The sequence below is a fragment of the Gymnoscopelus microlampas genome (assembly GCF_963454915.1).
Source record: "Gymnoscopelus microlampas genome assembly, chromosome: 16".
Lineage (NCBI taxonomy): Eukaryota > Metazoa > Chordata > Actinopteri > Myctophiformes > Myctophidae > Gymnoscopelus > Gymnoscopelus microlampas.
The window spans coordinates 6,059,527-6,084,685 of NC_139953.1; the positions used below are offsets into that span (position 1 = coordinate 6,059,527).

A 25,159-nucleotide genomic window follows, 5' to 3' on the forward strand; every position below is an offset into this window, starting at 1 on the left:
TCCACCACACGAGGTCAGTGCTTTACCAGGAATAGCCTGCACAGTGCAGGCAGACAGTGGAAACCATAGATATGACAGAATATGTGTGGTGTGTGTGTGTGTGTGTGTGTGTGTGTGGGGGGGGGCTTCTCATCAACATCCACTGTTTATCCGTTGAATCTGTCAGTCTGTTAGTTTCGTTTAAGACATTTAGAGTAGAATTTAACCAGCAGTCCTCCGTGGTGGTTGGTTGGGTCACTGTAAGGCAGCACTCCCTCTTACTTTCCTCCTTTTACTTTGACCTGAGGAGAGGAGAGGAGAGGAGAGGAGAGGAGAGGAGAGGAGAGGAGAGGAGAGGAGATATTCAATGCATTCTTTTGACAGTTAAAACTATTGGTGTAAAACATCAGCAACAACCCAACATAACTGCTGTACGGCTGTGTAATTAGCGAGTTATTGAACAACTCATAGTTGCTCAGGGAGAACACCAGTGTTCAGTGTTGAGATGATGTTCATCTCACCTTATTACACGGCTTGGTTGAATGCTCGATTCTGATTGGTCTATCACGGTCTGTAATTTTTTCAATAATGACTGCTGAACTCAACGACAGACCGCTGTCTAATCACAGGCTCATATCAATCTGCGCTGCTTCGGCAGCTTTGTAAACAAACACACAATGTACTTTATTGAAAACATTTGAGGTGAGAAATAGACAATGCAGTAACGGAATATTGATTTATTTGATTTATACAACACTTCCCGTTGTTTTCCGAGGCAACCACATTGCACTGGACGCACCTGGCATAGCAATGAGTTCCTTTGTTTTGTTTTTAATTTTGGGTCAATTTATTAATTTCTTTAAGACCTGGAACGCATCTGTGTCACTTTTTGATTTGAGCTAAAACGCATTATTTTACACTTTGGCTATTTTTTGAAAAATCGTGAATATGTGTGCAAATCTTTGAATATATATTCTTTTAAAGCGAACATTCCTCAAAATTCGAATCCTTGCTTCTGGGGGGTCCCTGGAAGAAAATATTTTGAAATGGGGGTCGGCGGCCAAATACAATTTTGGGGGTCCTTGACATGAAAACGTTTGAGAACCACTGATACAGAAACATACGTTTTTTTCAGAAAACTGTTTTAGAAGGATTTAGAAGACATTTGTAGAATCGGCTTCAGGTCTTAACGGGTTAAATAGCCGTGTAATAAGCGGGATAATCAAAAATGATTATTATTATTGAGCTGGTTATTATTGAGAAAAAAAACATTGGGTCTAATCACCCTGTTGGCGTTCATTTCTCATCTCCCCATTGATAATCCCTTGCATACTGTCCACTAAATAAAATAACATAGATGCTGCTGCAACCAATCTTCTACCACAGTAACTTGATCAAACAGACAATTTACAAAGGCATTATTTCCTTGCTTAAAAAAAATCAGATAAGCCCTATTTTCATACTTCGTCGTACGATAGAGTTAGTGTGGCGAAGATAGCAGATCTACAAGCTCACATGGGAAAATCTAAATCGGTACATCGGGTTGGAAGTGGTTTTAAAAATCCTCCTCTTCTTCCATGCATGTGTGTCTAGAGTGGACCTAGTATATCAGTCACAGACATTTATTGATCGTTAGAAGAAAAATAACTCATGCTATGTTTCCAGTTGAGCTTCCTGATTCTTTCTATAATGCTGTTGGTGTGTGTGTGTGTGTGTGTGTGTGTGTGTGTGTGTGTGTGTGTGTGTGTGTGTGTGTGTGTGTGTGCGTGCGTGCGTGCGTGCGTGAAAGTCTTCTATTATCTTATCTATAAATTACTTTGTTTTAATTCACAATCACTCCATATGGTTGGTCTGACAGTAGGCTTTTAAATGGCTGCCACGGTGTGTGTGTGTGTGTGTGTGTGTGTGTGTGTGTGTGTGTGTGTGTGTGTGTGTGTGTGTGTGTGTGTGTGTGTGTGTGTGTGTGTGTGTGTGTGTGTGTGTGTGTGTGTGTGTGTGTGCGTGTGTGTGTGAGTGAGTGTGTGCGTGTGCGCGTGTGTGTGTGTGCGTGTGTGTGTGAGTGACAGTTTTCCATTGGGACCATACAGCTGATGCAGTTTTATTGGTCCCTCTGGTCTAAACCAATAAACACTGAACCCAATGGACAACAGCTGGGGAACAATGATAGCATATTGATGATTGTGCACGCACGCACGTGTGTGTGTGTGTGTGTGTGTGTGTGTGTGTGTGTGTGTGTGTGTGTGTGTGTGTGTGCGTGTGCGTGTGCGTGTGCGTGTGTGTGTGTGTGTTTGTGCGCGCGCGCGCGTTTGTGCGTGTGCATGTGTGCACGCTTGTGTAAGTTTATCTTTGCATTGTATATGTCTGTTTATGAGTGTGAAAGCGTTCTCTGTGTGTGTGTGTGTGTGTGTGTGTGTGTTTTGTTTCTCGGCGCCCATTATTTTGATGTCCGTGATTTACGAGGTGTGTTATGTGTTCGTCTGGGGAGATATAAAACTACAGAATGTTCCTTTATTACCTTTCTTTGTTCTTTGTTTCAGTATCACGCTTCATCCATCTCCCCCCCGCGCTCTCGCTCTCTCTCTCTCTCTCTCTCTCTCTCTCTCTCTCTCTCTCTCTCTCTGCTCCCGTCCATCTCTTTCTATTTAGATCTCTCCCTCTCTCTCTCTCTCTCTCTGTGTCTGTAATAAAAACAGAGTATTGATAAGCTGTCTGCCAGAGCGTGCTGCATTCATAGTTTATGTAGACGTGTTGGCTGTTAACGGTGATACATGTTTGGCGGCTGTGGGTCGCTGTTCTCTGCGTTTGACAGAGGTGAACGGATGGAGAGCCAACGTCTGTCTTTTTTCAAAGAAATGTACCTTCGTACAACATCGTAAAACATGCCGCGTATCACACGTGGCACTGTTCATTTCGTCGATTAAAACTTTGACGGAAAATGCTTGTCGACTACCTTTTTTTCACAGATTTACATTTTTACTTTAATTTACATTTTAGTCCACTAAAACAAATGTAGATTTAGTCGCCAAAAAATAGACTTAAACTGTAACATTTCAGATGACTAAAATATGACTGAAACTAAATGGAATTTCATTCAAAAGACTATGACTAAAACTAAATCAAAATGTGCTGTTAAAATTAACACTGGCACGCAGTATACTGTATAGCTAGTAGTACTCACATTTACATAGGTAACAGAGGTGACATAGAGCTAGTAGTACTCACATTTACATAGGTAACAGAGGTGACATAAAGCTAGTAGTACTCACATTTACATAGGTAACAGAGGTGACATAGAGGTAGTAGTACTCACATGTACATAGGTTGACAGAGGTGACATAGAGGTAGTGGTACTCACATGTACATAGGTAACAGAGGTGACATAGAGGTAGTACTACTCACATGTACATAGGTAACAGAGGTGACATAGAGGTAGTAATACTCACATGTACATAGGTAACAGAGGTGACATAGAGGTAGTAGTACTCACATGTACATAGGTAACACAGGTGACATAGAGGTAGTAATACTCACATGTACATAGGTTGTAGCTGCAGATGGGAGGTCTTCTGAGGACCCTGGTACCCGTAGGAGTCAAACCCTCCTATAAAATCAACTGCAAACCAAGAACACACATTACAAAGTGTCCACACACACACACACACACACACACACACACACACACACACACACACACACACACACACACACACACACACACACACACACACACACACACACACACACACACACACCCCCATTACAATGTAATCTAACTATCCACACACAGGATGGGGATGCAAATATATTGTCACTTTGTGCAAAATAATATTTGGTAGAGGTTTGGGTTTATTTAAAAAATAAATAAGAAATAAAAATGTTGTGTTGGGGTTTGTAATGTTTTAAATGGTCAGAAGTCACTTGGTTTGCGTTTGTTTATGCGCGAAAAGAACGACTTTGAGACCGGTTTAACCGTACTATGTAATTCAAATGGTGCTACTTGTACACTCTCATGGTTACAGAACCGATAAAAGGGTCCATTTGGTTCCTAACTATCAATTAGTCAATAAGTTACCTTTAGACCAGTGGCTCTCAAATCTTTTCATGTCAAGGACCCCCAAAACGATATGTATTTGGCCGCGGACCCCCATCTCAAAATATTTAGTTCCAGGGACCCCCAGAAGCAAAGATTTGAGTTACAAATGTTCGCTTTAAAAAAATATATATATTCAAAGATTTAACAAAATAGCAGATCTACAAGCTCCACACAAGTTCATAGCGCGGCATTAAAAGACCGCCTTGTATGTAAGAATGACTTTGATTGGTGCATGAATCAGCTGACGGCTCAGCTGTCAGCTGATTGCTAGCTCTCTGACAGCTTGCCTGAATTATGTTCAATATGTTCAGCAAAGGAAAAAAGAAGAGTAAATAATGGAAAATGATGAAACAAATTGTTTGCTTTATGAAATCCTTGGATGAAGACTTTCACAAATTGTGTTTTGTTATGTTGCATTTTCTTCTGTCATCTTTTTGAATTTCCATTCCGCTTTGATGGGGAAAAAAATAATTTGATATATTTTTTTTATAAGGTGGCACGCACGCACACACATTTGTATCACTATACTTGTGAGGACATCATCATTTTAAGACAGTGATTTTTTCAACCATAAAACAACCATTTCTCCTGTGAGGACCAAGAAAATGGTCTGTGGATAGCCGAGTGCCGCGCTATTTTTTTAAAAACTTTGCTATATCAGTGGTTCTCAAACTTTTTCATGTCAAGGACCCCCAAAATGATGTATGTATTTGGCCGCGAACCCCCAGAAGCAAAATATTTTGTTCCAGGGACCCACAGAAGCAAAGATTTGAGTTAAAAATATTCGCTTTAATAAACATATATATTCAAAGATTTGCACAAAAATAGCAGATCTACAAACCGAGTGCCGCGCTACGAGCTTGTATATCTGCTATTTTTGAATAGCTCAAAGACATCTTAAAATGACACACAGATGCGTTCCTGGTCTTAAAGGGTTTAAGCACAGCTCAAGGCCTATTTCTTCACTCTTGCTTTTAGTTGATTTTTAAATCTCTGTGTTGTTATTCATGTCCTCACTGTTTTGCCTGACTCACTGCCTTTTTTTGCTATACATGTTTAAATGTTGTTTCATGTTTTTGCTTTTCTCTTTTGCTTTACTGTTAAATTATTTGTGTTTTTTTCTGTAAAGCACTTGTGCTTTATTCTTGCTCTGTAAAGCACTTTGAGCTGCATTTCATGTCATAAAAAGGTGACACGCACACACACACACACACGCACACACACACACACACACACACGCACACACACGCACGCACACGTTCTTTCCCTACTGTACTTTGCCCGCGCGACTACACCATAAACTGGCCATTGAGTGTTAATACCACAACGGCTCTTAGACGGCCCAGTGTCCAACTATTTTAGGTGCAATCGTAAGGCTTCAGGCTTTACATCCACAGCCCCGCCGCCCGCTCTCCCCTTAAATTGAATCTGCTCCACAATGATTCTTTCCTAAACTGTTTTCCCTCCGTGCACAAAGATAATTTGATGAACAAGCTTCTCCCTCGCCAAAAACGATCGCTTACCGCTCATTTAAGTCTCGATGGCCGCCTGCAGGCACCTCTCCATTGGATTTTACCACTCAGTGTGTGTGTGTGTGTGTGTGTGTGTGCTGCTGACCGCGGTGTGACAGTGACTGACGGACACGTGACCACTTAAGCCCTGTATATACTATAATAGCAAAAACAGCTGGTCACTGAGAACACTGGCTCTCAGTGTCGAGGACCCACACATGTATATCGTGTCTGGCCGTGTACTCCCATTTTACAATATATAAGGATTAGGGAGTGTTCTAACTCAGTATAACATGTGTTATAGCTCGGTAAAACATGTTAAAATATGTACAATAAGTAGTTAATTGATGGATTGAGGGGTATGGTATGATGTGGTAGTGTTAGTGTTTGTATACGGTATGTATATTTGAATGTGTGTATATGGGTATATATGTCACAGGGAAACTGGCATTCGTTGGGAAATTGGAAAGGTACGCTCGTTTTTAGGCGCGGGGCTTCGGCGCGAGGCGGGGCTTTGATGCGAGACGGACCTGGCTTTTGTTGTTCCCCCCCAGCATAGCAACCAGGAAGCTACGCTAGGGGAACGCTGAGGAGCGCTGAAAATAGAATGGATAATATGAGAGGAATATTCTATGACAGGTTGGATAATGAAGCGGTTAGCCAAGAGGCGAGCCGACTCAGCAGACCTTGAGGCAGAGGAGGCGCGCCCGAGCGCCTCCAGGCGCGAGCGCCCGAGCGCCGACCGGCCGATGTTGCGCCGTCCGAGTTGTAAACCAATAGGGGGAGAATAGATCTTTTCACGGGTTACTATCCACGACACTCTTTAAGTAGCGGGCGTGCACATAGTGTGTGTGTGTGCGTGTGCGTACGTGTGCGTGCGTGTGTGTGTGTGTGTGTGGGGGGGGGGGGGGGGGGTCTACGTAACAGGTGTGTTGATTACATAGACAGATTAACGTCACCAGTCGCAATCAAAGTGAATCGATAACAAAGGGGGACGCGAGGGTGGGGGGGGGGCGAAAACGAGCGCTCCTTTTTCAATTTCACTGGTTTTACAATGTCCCTGTAACATATACACACATTCAGGTGTATATCTGTGTGTGATGGTGTGTATAAGTATGAAGTCTTGAATGTAAATATTGAATATTCTTGAATGTTCGATTGTTACGAACAATGTAAGTAGTCTTGAATGTTGATTCATGCTGATTCACACCAATAGCGCTCCGTTTCCAGTTGCACTCACAGCCATGAAACTAGAGGCTTCAAAACGGGTTTGTAGAAACCAATGACACTCCCTCCGTGCATATTTTTCTTTATTACAGTCTGTGCTTGTGAGACAAAATAATAACCACAGTGCTTCATTGGCATAATGTGCCTTGGGTGGAGGATTTAACCCTCACTGAGGACCAATGAAGATTCAGAGGTGCTGAGGAAGCTAATTAATCTACTAATTAGTCTGCGTGTGTGCTCGCACGCTCGCGCGCACGTCTGCATGTTTCTGTGCGATTCAGTCTGTTAATTGAGACGGAAACCAGCCTCGGCTGCGATGTGTCAGACTCACACTCACACTGTAAGTGTTAATCAGTGTTGCCAAGATTCTGTGAGAGAAACAAGCAACCAGGTCTAGGAAAACCAGCCCAAAAGAAGCGACTATGGGCCACACGAGTACTTTAACATGTTCATCAGCTATTTGGAAATAGCAGATCTACAAGCTCACAACGTGTCGCGCTGCGACGCGTTGTGAGCTTGTAGATATGGCTGTTTTCAAATAAAATCTTGCGGGGACATTATGATAAGCAGATCTGGCAACCCGGGTGTTAACTTAACTCTGAGATCGTAGAAATGTTTGTACGCTTTAGAAAAAGCAAGATTTCAGTTTACCTATATTTTATAACACTTCCCTCAACCATTATAAAATACAAGGTAAACTGCTATTCAAACTGCTATTCAAAAATAGCAGATATACAAGCTCATAGTGCGGCACCGAGTGCCGCGCTATGAGCTTGTAGATCTATTTTTGAAAAATCTTGAACATTTTTTTGGGGGGATTTAAAAAACAACAACACATTGAGTGCCAATCGTGTAGATCTACGCGAACCTACTTAATTGCGCCGCGTGCCACCGGAAACGGAATTATCCGGGATCCGGAAATTCCGGATCCCATCCGCTTCCACTCTAAAGCGGAAACGAAATCTCCATTTTCTCGGTTGTTGTCTATCTCCTCGCTGATCGCTGTTTAGCGTCCACCGCTGTAGCTTCAAGATGGCGGATCGCAAATCGAAACGGTTTTAACTGGGCGCCTCACACAGATCCCCTGTGTGTTTACAAACAGTTGATTTTTTTTTACGTGTGATTTTAACGGATTTAGCGAGGTCTGTGGCGACGTGAAAAAAAAAAAAAAAGAAAACAATAAAACGCTGGCACTGGTGAGTACATTATGATATTAAACTCTGGCGTGGAATGTGTTAAGAATCGCCTCAGGTCTTAATGGGTTAACTGATGTATTAACTGATGTGCAGTAATAAGTGTAACCATAAAAGTGAGACGCATCGAGGTGCATCGTAGAATCGAATCGTTAAAGAGGGTGAATCGGAATCAAATGGAATCGTGAGGCCAGTGCCTAATGCAAACCTCAGGGTGTAGAGGGCGGCCCTGCGCGTCCGGATCTTTGACGATCGTCAGGGTCTCCACTCTACTCCTCTGGGTGCAGAGAGGTCCCGCATGGCAGGCGGCTCTGTGCTGGCCCCGCATTTTAAGCACCCTCTGGAGAGCCCTGTGGTCGTGGATCAGAGTCCCGCCGGGGGGACAGAGCGCGTGTGGGGGCCGGAGAGAGAGAGAGAACGATAAGGTCATTGGCTCTATTCACAGCAGCCATATTATGAAGAAATTCACAGGTGTTACCAATGATACTAATGAAGGCTCTGTTCCATTCTGGTCAAAACAGTGGGTCTACAGTTGGGGTCCAGGGACCCTCATGGGCTTCCAAATGGCCCCTTAAATCTGAGAGTGTACAAATGGAACCAAATGGACCCGTAAGGGTCCATTTGGTTCCATTTGTACACTCTCAGAGTTATGGGGGTCGTGGAAACCTCTGTGCCAGACTAAATGGAACAGAGCCTTCATTAGTATCATTGGTAACACCTGTGAATGTCTTCATAATATGGCTGCTGTGAATAGAGCCTATTGCCGAGGAAATAACTTGGCAGCGTGATGGGCTTGTGAGCGCATAGGACCAGTGGTGGAAAGCAAATAGGTACATTTACTCAAGTACTGTACTACAATTTTGAGGTACTTTTACTTTACTGGAGTATTTCCAATTGTCTATAATTTTAAATCTACTCCATCTCAGAGGCAAAGGTATTTTTTACTCCACTACAATTATTTGAAAACGTTAGTTACTAGTTACTTTGCAGATATAAAATGACATTATAAAACATACATTAACCACTTTAGCCCTATTTTATACCTAGGCTATTTTGAACCACTGCATAGGACTACTCCCGAGGAAAAGGGAGTCCTCCGTGTATAGCCGAGCCAGACAAATTCAAATGAGAGAGCGGGAGAGAACCGCCTAACAATGTGTTATAAGAATAATAAGGAGAGAGGTGTAGCTCCCAGTCTAACATCGAGGGGGACGTTTAAAGAAGCGGTTGCACACAGAATAATTGGCTCTTAGACATACTGTACTGTAGGGAGATTACAGGAGGAGTGGGGGGGCCATGGTGAGGCTATGGTGCTGGCACATGCACACACAGACAAAGAAATACAAAAACAATACAAAAAGAACCCAAAAATAACTTTGCTTAGAAAAAATAAGTGATATTGGAGCTACCACTTTTCCCAGAGAAAACAATAAAAGGGAGACAAATAAAAAGGAAAAAAAGCAACATGCAAGTAGTGTCTTAGTACAGTAAGTGAGCCACCAGAAACAATGTTGTACAAGTCTCTGGAAGTCTTCTGGATGGGATGGAACACCTTTATAACAAAATATTATTCCCTCATTTGGGGTTTTGACGATGGTGGTGGAGAGAGCCGTCTAACACAGCGATTCCCCCACCTGTGGGCTGGGGGCGTGAGGATATTAGAATTGAGCCCCCAAATAATGGGCAAAACACTAAGCTTTTATTGATAAAATAACAATAATATAAATTTAAAAAGGCAATGTAAAAATAAAAATGGTATTTTTTCTCTAAAACCTTGAAAAATGAGTTTTCACTGCGATACCGATAAATAGGAAATTAAAGTATACTGCGTTAGTTCCATTGATTCAAGCTGCAACTAATCAACTGATTGATCATTAAAATGAACATGGCTCTGAAAATGCACACAGACAACAGAACAGTCAATCTGGGAACCCATCGCCAAATGAAAAGGAAAAACCGCGCCCTCTGCTGTTTTTTACTATCTCACTTGGCTCTGGGAGGAAGTCGACGTTGCACACTTACGCAAGGAAACCGGGGTTTTGGTCTGCCTTCAGCCTTTCACTTCCGCTGGTGCGACTATGTTTTCATTCCCACTAACAATATCTCTACACGGAACACTAACACCACTTCTCCCAGACAACATGGATCGTTTTGGTTATAAGCCCACTTGTTTCTATGATGAAAGAGCAAGTTAAAATGTGAATATCTTTTCGTGGTTTTGTCTGCTCCGAGGACGCTATTGTTAAATGGGTTTCGGTTTGTTTCTAGTGGGGAAGGATCGGCGGACACGTAAATCCCGCCCACTACATTTGATTGGGTAAAGCGCGGCCTGCTTCCTGATCTGAAGGCACGCCCACTTGTAGGCCAGTACGTACGCGATATGACGAACCCCCCCCGACAGATTCAAACGTAGAGCAGAATCTGTTCTTGAGAGATTACAGAGCAGTTGATGGCACTGAAAATGCACATGGGTTATAAGGCATAGGGGTAGGCATTTGGACCTTTTTTGGTAACCTTTGGACTGTGTGCGGTCGTCTGCGGTTATCAATAAATAAAGCTGCAGTCCTAAGAGATCTATCAATTATGCTGAAGATTAAGTTGTAACATAGAGCTAACATAGAGCTACCGTATGCATTAGATAGGCTATGAGTTAGTGTCTTTGTGTTGTACTGTATGAGTCTGTTGTATTAATGTTGTGTATTAATGCAAATTGCGTTGTTGATGATGCTGGTCGATACTGTAACGGTACAGTAAACTAATGGGGATTTAATAAATGAATCAAATCAAAGTATGTTTTTATTTCGGTTGATGGGGCTTCAGTAATTGCACAACATGTTTTGGTTCAGTTCAGTTCGCAGAATATTTCCTTTGAAACGTGGCTGCCTTGAGAAAGTCTGAAAACCATGTCAAATATGACAATCATTTTGAAAAAAACGAATAAATAGTAGATGAATGGAGGTGAAATCTTTTTTATCATCTTTCAGAGGTTAATTAGAAAAAGTTCATTCTGTAAACCTTTTCTGAACTTAAAAACCAAAAGCAAATACTCCTTTTTATCCAGCAGATTGATGGCACCTAACTCAAACACTGGAGAATTATATATATATTTTTTAAGGGGGTAAATAGAATTATATTTTAGACAGTTTGTCAGTGTTTTTGACCTGGGAATCTAATTATTAAAACATTATAAAGAAATCTAATGTAGAGGTTCTGGAGACTCTCCGCTTATTAACCCATTAAGACCGGGAACACATCTGTGTCATTTTAGATATGAGCTTTAACCATTATTGGATACTTTGGCTATTCAAAAAATAGCAGATATACAAGCTCATAGTGCGAGTGCCGCACTATGAGCTTGTAGATTTGAAATCTGAAAAATCGTGAACATTTGTGCAAATCCTTGATATATTTTAAAGCGAACATTTTTAACTCCAATCTTTGCTTCTGGGGTTCCCTGGAAATAAATATTTTGAGATCGGGGTCCGCGGCCAAAAACATAATTTTGGGGGTCCTTGACATGAAAAGGTTTGAGGACCACTGATAAATAGTCGGATTTAGAAGACATTCGTAGAATCCCCAGAAGCAAAGATTTGAGTTAAAAATGTTGTAAAAATGCTTCAAAAAAATATATATATTCAAAGATTTGCAAGAATTTTCACGATTTTTCAAAAAATAGCAGATCTACAAGCTCATTAAGACATCTTAAAATGACACGGATGCGTTCCCGGTCTTAATGGGTTAAGGCTAACATGCTTTTAGGAGATTACATCAGATTCTACGGCCGATTCCGACAATTTCACAGAAACAGGATGTGCAGTATGATTACGATTATAATAAACGGAAATGAACGGAGAAATATGAAGAGTGTGTGTGTGTGTGTGTGTGGGGGTGTGTGTGTGTATATGTGTGTGTGTGTGTGTGTGTGTGTGTGTGTGTGTGTGTGTGTGTGTGTGTGTGTGTGTGTGTGTGTGTGAGTGTGTGTGTGTGTGTGTGTGTGTGTGTGTGTGTGTGTGTGTGTGTGCGTGCGTGCGTGCGCGCGTGCGTGCGTGTGTACTCACAGCTATCCTCTTCTTCTGAAATGAGCTTGACCACATAGCAGGCATAGACAAATCCCACCAACTGGATGGAGAGAGAGAGAGAGAGAGAGAGAGAGAGAGAGAGAGAGAGAGAGAGAGAAATAATATACAGAGAGAGAGAGAGGGGGGGGGAGAGAGCGAGTGTGAGAGTGTGTTAAACAGAACAGTTGATTCAATTGTATTGATATCAAATTGATTGGAGACAGATGTGAAAAGAAGCAGACTCAGATAGAAATACATACGGTACATGGACAGCTGCAGACACAGCCGTATACAGAACACAGAAACGCAGACAGCTACAGACACACAGGTATACTGTAATGTGTTGCACGCATGGCTGCTGGGTCGCAAGACACATTTCAGTGTGAGCTGACAATAAAGTACTATCGTATTGTATCGTGTCGTACAGCTACAGACAGATGTATACATATAAAATACGCTACGCCTCAACGATCCGACTATATCGATGAGTAAACAGCAACATTGCGTCGTGTGACTTGTATCGATCTAAAAGCCTTGAAAATAATCGATTGTATCGATACTAAGAACTTGAGAAATCCTCACGGTATTACGGTATACGGTATACCATAATCGCGATGAGTATCGTATCACTGTTAAAATGTATCGTTACACCCCTAATAGAAATACAGACAGAGATGTGTACACAGAAACAGAGACACAAGTTGTACAGTACCCACAGCTACAGACACAGGTGTACATAGACATACATACAACTATAGACACAGTTGAACATACATAGAAACAGGTGTTGGTATAACTAGAGCAGGACAGCACTGTGGGATATCGCTCACAATTAGAGCAAGAGAAACAACACACACACGCACACGCACACACTCACGCACGCACAAACACCTCGTATCTTCAAAGGCAAGCTGCAAGGTTATCTGAAACCTTGGGAGAGATAACCCGCATTCATGGTTTCTTGTAAATGTCTGCAAAAAGCCAGGTTTATACTTTTGTCACGCGACTGTGTCGCGCGCCCAACACAGCCGATCTGCAAGCCCGCGGCGCGTCGCGGACGCGGCGCGCCGTGGGCTTGCAGATCGGCTGTGTTAGAACGGCCTGGCATTTAAATCAGGCCTTCCAACTTAGAGGTCGGAACCCTGCGTGTCTATATATAGTTGGTAAGACACCGATTTAAGTTTGTGTTTCTCTTGATACATGCCTCTGTGTGCTGATCTCTGTACTTGAACTATATGTGTACCGGGCGGGACTATTTGCTGTGGCTGGGATGGGCGGTGGATGTGTGAGTTCCCAAAGTAAGTAGGAAAATAATGTATTTGACAGGACTATTAGATGTCAGAACCTCATGTCATGGTACCGGTACAATCTGGTACCACCCACCCATAAAACAAACATGGGCAAATTCTCCTTCTACAGCACAGCCACCAATGTATGGAATAGTCTAACCCCATCCCTCAAAAAAATGCAGTTCGCTGGGCTCATTCAAAACAGCCCTAAAAACTCATCTTTCTGGAGGCCAAAATAGGAGCTAGTACCAGTTTCCCTGTAGACAGACGACCCCCCTCCCCTTTTTTTATTTTTTTGTATATATATTTTTTATTTTTCATGCTTTTTTTTTGTACATAGTGGTATTTTTTCTCTGTATTTTTATGTTGATTTTTGAACTGTTTGGTTGCTACTATATATGTCTATGAAATTAATTCAAGGACCCCAACGGAAACAAGTCTGGACTTTTTTGGTCAGACTTTTTAGACAAAAAGTATTATAAATGTAACTGTGTTGTGTTACATTCTTTTGCCTTATAAAAATTTCAATCAATCAATCAAAAAAAACGGATCTCAAGATAAGGTTACGTTGAAGGTGCCTAAAACCAGTACTAAGCTGGCAGATACAGCTTCCGAGCAGGTATGCTCCAATATGTATGGCACACATTTCAGAAGTTTGATGTCCTTGTGTCTTTATCTAGAGATTTGCAGGTGACCTTTTACTGGAAGAAGATGCACCTGCTTGGTGTAATATTTGGTTTTAATATTTTGTGTACCTTGTTGTCTACGTATGTCATGTCTGTAAAAATCATATTAAAATATTAAAATGATATATTATATTAAAATTGGGGGAGGACCGGCTGGCGGAAGGGAAGACGGGCGGGTAGACGGACCTCTGACGTCATTCTGACTCAGCCATAAATAAACAAACCACGACCACATCACTATAACAACATAAACTACACACATTTCGGCCATTTGAAAATAGCCGATCTACAAGCCCACAATGCGTCGCGATGCGACGCATTGTGGGCTTGTAGATCTGCTATTTTCCAAAATAAAATAAAATATCTTTGCTACTTGTCTTGCAAAGACATAGGTTAAGAAAATGTCCCCCCTTTTTTTTTTTAAACAAATCCCTCATTGTTACCATGATGGGTCCATTTGGTTCCATTTGTACACTCTCAGAGTTACACACCTGTAAGGGGCCATTTGGAAGCCCATGAGGGTCCCTGGACCCCAACTTTAGACCCACTGGTGTAGCAGAGTGTTTCCAGTGAGCCAACATGCACAATATCAGCACCCTGACTCTGTTTGACCAGAATGGAACAGAGCCTTCATTAGTATCATTGGTAACACCTGTGAATGTCTTCATAATATGGCTGCTGTGAATAGAGCCTATTGGTGTGGTTGTATTTTGTCTCCCTGCTCTTTTATTGAGACATTTAGATCGTGTCAACGGTCATGTCTCACCTAGACACGGGTTCTGACACGAATTTTGACCCGAAGGTCAAGATTCCATTTATCCCCTGAGCAAACTGACCTGACTCCTAACCAGATGGTAGAAGCTTGCTACATGACGTATAGTAGCCGGGCAACTCGTAGTGTTGTTGTTGGTGGTAACGGCCATGATGAATAGTGAAAGAACTACAACGCAATAGGCGCTTCTCGATGGCGTCACACCAGGTCTCGCCAAGTTCCCGCCCGTCGTTGCCGCTGATTGGTTCGTGTGCACACGATTAGTGCGCGTGCGTGCGTGTACATGCACACGAGGCCTTAAAACAATATTAGTCTGAATAAAAGCTGCTACTGTTCATCTGAGGTGTTAGCTGGAGGAAACATTGACATTGACCTAGTTGGTATTCTGCAGACTGCATGGGCATGCACACACACACACACACACGCACGCACGCGCACACACACACAGGCACACAGGCACACGCACGCGCGCACGCACGCGCGCACGCACAGGGAGCTGTTAACCGCGAGAGTTAAGATTCAGAGTAAATCTCAAGGTCTTGACCTCATTTAGTCTAAATAACGCTCAGCTCCCTCTGCGATGAGCTTTCCTCCTCTTCCTGCGTCTCATCATCTTCTTCCTCTCCCTGTCTGACACCCCCCTCTCCCTCCTTCCCTCTCCCTCCCTCTCCCCTCTTTCTCTTCTCTGGAAATCAAATGTGTGTTTTTTTTGGCCGTCTTTTGGCTGTTTAACCGTACCAGTGCCTTTGTCTTATTTGTATTCCGGTGGAAGATATAAACTTGAACCCTACCATCCCAATTCTCGGGGGGGGGATGTTTTCTTCGGAAAAAAATAGCCTACCTACAAGCTCCTATGAGCTTGTAGGTATAGGCTATTCGATTCGGTATAGACAGAATGCTAGCAGACTTACTACAGAGGCCTGGAGGATCCCCGGTCAACAAAGCACGCAGGGTTTATTTAAGTGGATCTACGTGCGGGGAAAATCCCACCGCTTGGTTTGGCGGGACGTGGCGTGAAGGCGAACTGCCGCTCGGACAGGACGTCGATAGGGTCAGCCGTTGTAATTTGCGCCCCGCGGCCGTGTACCGTTCACGTTAATTACGTGGTCGTGCGTTGTTGTAGTTCATCGGGCCGGCCCCTCGCCTCGGGGAAAAGCCTCGTCAAGCTCGTCAAAGTGCACGGGCACGCCTCGTTGACTGTGCGTAAACAGGGAGAGAGGTCGGAAAGCTTGAGGCCCGTTACAAAGAGTACAGGATGCTTCTTGTTTAACCCATTGAGACCTGAAGCCGATTCTACATGTCTCCTAAATCTCAACAGTTTTCTGAAAAACGTTTGTTTCTGTATCAGTGGTGCTCAATCTTTTTCATGTCAAGGACCCCCAAAATGATATGTATTTGGCCGCGGACCCCCATCAAAATATTTTGTTCTAGGGACCCCCCAGAGGCAAAGATTTGAGTTAAAAATGTTCGCTTTAAAAATATATATATTCAAAGATTTGCACACATTTTCACAAATTTTCAAAAATAGCAGATCTACAAGCTCGTAGCGCGGCACTCGGTGCCGCGCTACGAGCTTGTATATCTGCTATTTTTGAATAGCCCAAAGTGTAAAATAATGCTTTTTAGCTCAAATCTAAAAATGACACAGTTCCAGGTCTTAATGGGTTAAACATTGACACCAAAGTGCTAGCTTTGATTACAGGGACTGATGTATACATTATGTTAGGAGGTATAAACACGCTTTATGTAAAAGTACACTTTCTCACTGGAAAGAGTACACTTGGCGGCCTTCTGATGTCTTGGTTCCAGAGAAAAGCCTTTTAGAGTTGTCAGCTAAATTGGCAGCACACACATTCCTTTATCCGCGTCTCTGTTTTTATCTCCTAGCTATCTGTCATTTTTTGTTCATTAGGTTCTATACCTCAAGGTGGGGGCGGGGCTCTCCGTGAGTGTCTGGGGCTTTTTTTTTTGCTGTCCAAGCTCCTAGACTCTGGAATGCCCAACCCGAGGCTATCTGACAAAGCTGACTTGTTATTGTCTTTTTAATCACTGCTAAAAACACAGCTGTTCCGAAAAAGCCTTCCTGTAAATCACTTTATCTGCGCTGCATTATCTCTACAAATCTCTCTTGTTTATACATACTTACCTAAATTATGAATAGCTTTATTTATCTGTCATCCCTCTGCTACCAAGCTCTTTTAAAGTTTTATTTTGTCTTTAATTCATTTGTTCTAATTTTCATGTTTATGTAAAACAGATGAAAAATTGCTTCGGATTTTCCAATCTCTATCTATTGTGTCTATTGCAGCTTGCTGGTGCATAGACCTGCAAGTGAATGACAGCCCATAGGTGTTCTACAACAGTGGTTCTCAACATTTTATGGCCGTGACACCCCCCCCCCCCCCCCAAAATAATCATATTTGAACTGGGGACCCCCCACCCTGACAAGCACTTGGAATTGTAGGAGTTGAGGCGTTACATTTAGTTTGACTTTGTTCCGCCGATAAATCTCCCGAGCTCATGCCTCCTTCGATGCATGAGAACCAACTGACCTTCTTGTCACCTGACAGGGGGGAGTTTCCCCGGTAGGACGTAGCGCGTGGAAGGAACACGTTATTCCAACCGGGTTCCCTTCCCCTCCATCAGGCGCCCCGGCTGTCATGGGGGAGGCGGTATAGCGACCAGGATTACTACATGTTTTTGTGGGGGTATTAACTACCCTAGGAGACACGGGGAGAACATGCAAACTCCACACAGAGTAGACCTTTCACCAACCCCACCTATGGGTATGGGCACCGATGACGCGGCAGACACTTCAAGAGTAGACTCTTACTGGAAAGGCTTGGGAAAGCACTGTACCCACACACAGTGTTGCCAGATCTGATTATTATAATTTCCCCCCAAGATTTTATTTGAAAATAGCCGATCTACAAGCTCACAACGCGTCGCATCGCGACGCGTTGTGAGCTTGTAGATCGGCTATTTTCAAATAGCTGATGCAATAGCTATTTCAAATAGCTGATGCAATAGCTGTTTCTCTCACACACAGAATCTGGCAACACTGCCCACACACCAGCCTCTACCAGCCTATAGTGTCTCTGTGGCCTGTGAGAGTTAAGAGTTCAGCACCACGGACGGCGTCCATGTCGTTTTGTAACCCACTTCAATAATACCGCAAATTATGAATAGCTAGAATGTTTGGAAGAATGGGGACGGCCGCACGGTGGTTCAAGTACACCACACATACATTCTATTTCAAGTGCTACTCACCACTATACCACTGGCGTTTTTAGCTCCACTTTTGTGTTCATTTTTGTGATGACAGATTCCGTTCATGATTAGGCTGGCTCACTGACAACGCTGCAACGGCTCTCACTCACTGATGACTCAAGTGATTGATGACAACTTAGGAGCATTTTTTTTTGTTGGCAGCTGTCCAAAATACATTTGGAGACAATTTGGAGAAGATTCACTTGTGAATTAGCATTTTGTAAATTTTAACTGTCAGTGGGCCGACGCCTACAATTGCGTTCGCACACACGCGCGCGCGCACGCACGCACGCAATTTAAAAAAATCATATAATATAAAAAAAACATTCAAGAAATGCCATGCTACACTATGTCGTCCAATGTAAAAAACATAAAGGAAATGGCATGCTACATACGCTATGTCGTCTAATGTAAAAAACTATAAAAGAAATGCCATGCTACACTATATCGTCCAATGTAAAAATCATATAAAATTGCCCCCTGTAGTACTTCTGTGTACCTCTAGGTGTACACGTACCCCGATATGAGAAATGCTAAACTAGGAAATAAAGTGGCAGCAACCGGGTGTCAACATGAGCTATTTTGTTGTGATTAAAGAAGGAATGCACTGAAGCACGAGGCACGTTCTGAGTACCACGGCAACATAACAACAACAACATTGCTTCATTGCACAATTAATTTTACAGTTCTCACTTTAGACATTTCACAGGATGTCACAGAATTACTTATTCTACTCTATTGTTCAAACGCTAAAGCATTTCTGGGTTCAATCGTTTAACCCTTTAAGACCGGGAACGCATCTGTGCCATTTTTAAGATTTCTTTGGCTATTTTTGAAAAAACCCTGAACATTTGTGCAAATCTTTGAATGTATATATTTTTTAAAGCGAACATTTTGAACTCAAATCTTTGCTTCTGGGGAATTCTACAAAATGTCTTCTAAATCCACCAGTTTTTTGAAAAACGTATGTTTCTATATCAGTGGTTCTCAAAGTTTTTCATGTCAAGGACCCCCAATGTATGTATTTTGCCACGGACCCCCATCTCAAAATATTTTGTTCCAGGGACCCCCAGAGGCAAAGATTTTAGTCACAAATGTTCCCTTTAAAAAATATATATATTCAAATATTTTCACAAATGTTCATGATTTTTCTAAAAATATGTTTCGAATAGCCCAAAGAAAAAAAACAAAATAAAAAAAAACAGATTTGTTCCCGGTCTTAATGGGTTAAGCAGGTCTGTGTTTAACAGGGTATGAAAATGCTACAAAGCATTTCTGAGTAAAACAACAATCAACATGACTGCCTGGTTTGTATTGTAAGTATTTACAGAGAGAGGTCTGTTTGGGACTTAACTGAATGGCTCACACATGCAAGTCCAACAGGGAACTACTACTGTAGGCTTTCCAATGATGTAGTATATTACTAGACAAGCCATTATCCGAAAAGAACTATACTGTTGCATTATGGCAGTGTTTCTCAGACCTTGAGACCCAAAAGAGAAATTTGGCGTCTCCCTGGAACCACTTAAGCCCTATTTAGTAGTGGAAATAGCCAAGCTACAAGGTCTCAACTGTGAGTTTGTAAAACGTAAATCTTCTACAGTACTTTCACAATGTCTTAAGCCTTGCAACAGCTTTCTCACAGAAATTCAAAGCGCGTTAGAGTTAAGAGTTCAGGATCACGGACAGCGAACCCACTGTGGCTTTGGAACTCACTTCAACAATACTGCAAATAAACTAGACTGTTATAAAAAAAATAGCTAGACTGTTTAGAAAAATGGTCCATCAAGTACTACTCACCACCAAGTGGTGTAAAGTAACTAAGTACATGTACTCAAGTACTGTACTTGAGTACAATTTTGAGGTATTTTTACTTTACTGGAATATTTCCAATTTTCAGTACTTTTACTTCTACTCCACTACATCTCAGAGGCAAATATTGTACTTTTGCTCCACTACAATTATTTGAAAACTTAAGTTACTAGTTAATTTGCAATTATAAATGATGATATTATAAAACATATATCAACCACTTTAGCCATGTTTTATACATATTACATAGGCTATTTGAAAATAGCCGATCTACAAGCTCACAACGCGTTGTGAGCTTGTAGATCGGCTATTTTCAAACATTTTAGTACTTTTACATTTGGTACTTTCATTTTGATACAAATACTTTTGTACTTTTACTCAAGTGAATTTTGAATTCCGGACGTTTACTTGTAACAGAGTACTTCTACATTGCAGTATTGATACTTTTATATAGTAAAACATTTGAGTACTTTTTTTCCACCACTACCACTGGAGTTTATAGCTCCACATTTGGGATTATATTCACAGATTCCGTTGATGATTACTGACAGCTCCTTCACTGACAATATGCTGCACCAGCTCTCACTCTCTGTTGACAAGTGATTGAAGATGACACAGCTAAGCAGCAGTGGGCTGTTTTTGGCAGCTGTCCAAAATACATTTTGGACACAATGGAGGCAGTTCAGTTGTAAATTAGCATTTTTTTTGTAAAGTGCAAATAAACCAACTACTCATGCAAGACAACCAGTGGTGGAAAAAGTACTCAAATTCTTTACTTAAGTAAAAGTACCAATACTACAATATAGAAATACTCTGTTACAAGTACAAGTCCAGAATTCAAAATGTACTTGAGTAAAAGTACAAAAGTATTGGCATCAAAATGTACTTAAAGTACCAAAAGTAAAAGTACTAAAATATTTGAAAATAGCCCATCTACAAGCTCACAACGCGTCGCGATGCGACGCGTTGTGAGCTTGTAGATCTGCTATTTTCAAATGGCTCATGTATAAAATAGGGCTAAAGTGGTTAATGTATGTTTTATAATATCATAATTTATATCTGAAAAGTAACCAGTAACTAAAGTTTTCGAACAATTGTAGTGGAGTAAAAGTACAATATTTGCCTCTGAGATGTAGTGGATTAGAAGTAAAAGTATTGGAAATTGGAAATACTCAAGTAAAGTACAAATACCTAAAAATGTTACTTAACTCTTTCAGTGCCAGAGTATTTTCATAAAGTACTCCCCCAGTGCCAGCAATTTTCGTTTTTTTTGTTGTTATTTTGTTTTCAAATAGCTTGTCTATATGCAGTTTTAAACTCATACGACAGTTCTACCAGTAGAGAGCGACAAATCGAGACATTGATCACCTCGTTGACTCGCTCGCCCCCTCCCAAACAGGCCGGCGTCACATGCGGTCATAAACGGATGTGACGTTTTCGACAATTTCTGATCGGGTTAAAATACGATGTTATACACGACTACGATGACTGATCGTCACCCAGACCAAAGAGAGTAGCAGTAGACCTCTCCGTTCGTTTTGTATACCGTGTGAAAAACCGTGACTTTCCCTATTCTTGCCGAAAATGACCGCGGGAAAAAAATGAGAACCGGAAACGGAATCTGCGTCATGAAACCGGAACCCAGTGACTCTGAAGGAGTCAGGAAGTGAAAGTGATCATGAAAAATAAACAGAATAGCGCGACTTCAGTAAAAAAGTAAAAGAAAAACTCGTAAAAGTTTCTCGTTCTGGCAGCGAGGGTACTCGGGGAAAACTCGGGGTATCTCGGGGCGTGGCACTGAGAGAGTTAAGTACAGTACTAAAGTAAATGTACTTAGTTACTTTCCACCACTGAAGACAAGATAATGTTTTTTCTTTCTTTTCTTTTTTAGCCTATATGGTCGTAACTCAAATCAATTTGGTACATTTACTAAACCATGACTGTAATCCCTATGTGAAGCGATGACGTCACACCTCATCATTACACAGCACACACAAGGTAGGGTGTTCTGTTCACGAGATGAACGCTAGCACAGGAGAACCAGTCAGCCAGTACGCTGAATGTGCCCATGCACTCTGACACTGTTTCCAGCAATTAAAGCAAACCAGGCACCCAGCCAACCACTCAGTCAGAGAGACAGACAGACAGACAGGCAGGCAGACAGACAGACAGACAGACAGACAGACAGACAGACAGACAGACAGACAGACAGACAGACAGACAGACAGACAGACAGACAGACAGACAGATAAACAGACAGGGCCAGCCAGCCAGCCAGTCAGGTTGGTGAATGTACACTCATGGAACATGACAGTATTTCAACACACTAATTACACCCCCAGACACACACACACACACACACACACACACACACACACACACACACACACACACACACACACACACACACACACACACACACACACACACACACACACACACACACACACACACACACACACACACACACACACAGGCAGCTCTCCCGCTGTGTGTGTGTGTGTGTGTGTGTGTGTGTGTGTGTGTGTGTGTGTGTGTGTGTGTGTGTGCATACAGTCAGAATCCTCCGTGTTCATTTGACTGTGAGAGTGCAATAAATTAACTCCAGAGTTAAATGTACACTGAGGATTTTAACCGTGCGGTGCCTTGGACCTCAGCCAGTACAGCCTTTAAGTACTGCTATTGATTTGGGAGGGGGGAGAGAGAGAGAGAGAGAGAGAGAGAGAGAGAGAGAGAGAGAGAGAGAGAGAGAGAGAGAGAGAGAGAGAGAGAGAGAGAGAGAGAGAGAGAGAGAGAGAGAGAGAGAGAGAGAGAGAGAGAGAGAGAGATGGAGAGAGAGATGGAGAGACACAGAGAGACACAGAGAGAGAAATGGGGAGCCAGGCAGATGGACGGACGGACGGACGGACAGACAGACTTTTGCATGGTCTATGGCGGGGGGGGGGGGGGGGGGGGGATCTCCACTAGTGCAGCTATAAGCGTACCTATGGGGACGTGACCCTAATTTAACAAGAAGCTGGTTCTAATAATGAGCCGGTCTCCCTGTAGTCTGCCTGAGGGGATTTCCGCACCGTCGTCATCCAGTGACGGTACTTGTCCATTCATCTCAATCTAGTGAGAGCATCACACACACACACACACACACACACACACCATGTGTGCTCAGAGCACCATTATCTCTCTATTCCAGTGGTGGTTGTCAACACCAGTGGTCCGTGAGGGGGTGCCAGGGGGTCCCTAATCTGAGTTCCCAGAAGTTTCCGCCAGCTCTCGCATACAAACGGGAGGGGCGAGGAAACTTCCGGGCCAGAGCCCTGGTATTTGTGGGCGGGATGTAACTTACGCTCAGAATCTGAGCGGACACGACGAGTTGCACAGCTGTGCAACTCGTCTAAACAGTCTGACGAGAGGCAAACAGCAGTACACAACAATGGCGGCCGCATGTGTACACTCTCAGAGTTATGGGGGTCGTGGAAACCACTGTGCTACACTAAATGGAACAGAGCCTTCATTTGTATCATTGGTAACACCTGTGAAGGAAGAGAAATTGCTTCCCGTCGCTCCTATTTACATACATGCAACACCCACTGCATGTGGATCCCGCCCCCCTTTTCTTCATTGGCTATTGATTTGAATCAGAACGCAGTGGCCGCGCCCCTGCTGTCCAGGCTCTGAATCGAAGTCTCCCAGACTAGGGGGTCCCCAGCAAAATGTGTTAACATAGCATCACAAGCATTTCGTCCGCTTAGCTTCGGCTATTAAAAAATAGCAGATATACAAGCTCATAGCGTGTCTTTGAATATATATTTTTCTAAAGCAAACATTTTTAACTCAAATCTTTGCTTGTGGGGGTCCCTGGCACAACATTTGCCGATGGGGGTCCACGGCCAAATGTATATCATCAATGTAGGGGTCATGGGCATGAAAAAGGTTGAAAACCACTGCTCTATTCCACCCAGACTTTCTTCTCTGTAAATACCACAGTGGTTCTGAAAATGTTTGAATCTCAAGGACCCTCGGTTTGTGACGCATTGGGGCGCCGTGTCCACTGAGAAGGGCTTTTTTGAGCTGGTAGCGCATTGAGAACCACTGCTCTATCCATCTGTTCCACAAGGCGTTCTTCTCTGCTTCGTTAGATAAACACCATGCCATACGATGCGATCAGTGGTGGAAAAAGTACTCAAATGTTTTACTTAAGTAAAAGCATCAATACTGCAATGTAGAAGTACTCTGTTACAAGTAAAAGTCCGGAATTCAAAATGTACTTGAGTAAAAGTACAAAAGTATTGGTATCAAAAGGTACTCAAAGTGCCAAAAGTAAAAGTACTAAAATGTTTGAAAATAGCAGACACAACGCGATGCGACGCGTTGTGAGCTTGTAGATCGGCTATTTTCAAACAGCCTATGTATAAAATAGGGCTAAAGTGGTTAATGTATGTTTTATAACATGATAATTTATATCTGCAAAGTAATGTGGTATCCAGTGGTGAGCTGTGGATTTTTTAACTAAGGGTACTGTATTTTATGACGTCACGTGCGCGCACATAGCCACTCAGCTCAGTGCTAGTTGAAATACCATTCAACATGTGATTATTAATGTAATCATATGTATTATTATTTTGTTGTATTGTTGCATTGTTAATTTGTTGTTTTTATTTTTGTTTCAAATTAATTATTTTATTTTCCTTTTAATTTTATATAAAAGCCCTTTACATAGACTCACCCACACATAAGTAGGCCTACTTAAAATAATCAGACAACTTGTCTTTGTCTTGTCTCAGAGAACTGGGTCCTCTGCTAAGCGATCCCCTTCACACCTTGCAGTGCAGAGATGTTGTCTGTCATTGTGAGAGGAATGTAACACATTCAATTCAAGTCCGTGTCTTTTCTCAAGTAGCCTAATGTTATGCAAAGCAGCCAGGTAGACGCTATTGAGAACGGCTCGCCACTGACGGCGCGAACCTTGAGAGGCTATTGTTTTTAAACTTTAAGGCGTTAAAGACCGCCGCTGACGGTGCGTGCACGCGCGCCCCCAGCTCCCACAGTGTCAGAACTAAGGGTACGCCGTACCCCCCCGTACCCCCTACAGCTCAACCCTGGTGGTATCTCGCCGATAACCATCCTGCCGTCTGCGCCATAAACCACACACTTAAAGGTTTTACTGCACTATTGTTGCCAACAACGCCATATTATAGTTAGTTTGATGTTCCAGAGATGTATATGAATGGTGAAGAATGAATTGAGTCTTCACTCCAGTAGTGAGGTTTCT

The 25,159-nt window shown here is 42.5% G+C and overlaps 1 protein-coding gene across 3 annotated transcripts in view; it reads right to left on the reverse strand.

Moving 5' to 3' along the window:
* Positions 1 to 3,506: 3,506 nt before the first annotated feature.
* Positions 3,507 to 25,159, reverse strand: part of nkain2 (sodium/potassium transporting ATPase interacting 2) — a gene marked incomplete at its 3' end in the record, with an annotated part of 188,834 nt that continues 167,181 nt past the window's right edge. For all 3 annotated transcript variants that reach the window (XM_084081627.1, XM_084081625.1, XM_084081626.1), the window contains 2 exons: positions 12,062 to 12,122; positions 3,507 to 3,592 (listed from right to left, as the gene is read on the reverse strand). In XM_084081627.1, coding sequence (XP_083937753.1) covers positions 3,507 to 3,592; positions 12,062 to 12,122 — 147 coding nt within the window. The remainder of the gene's footprint in view (positions 3,593 to 12,061; positions 12,123 to 25,159) is intronic.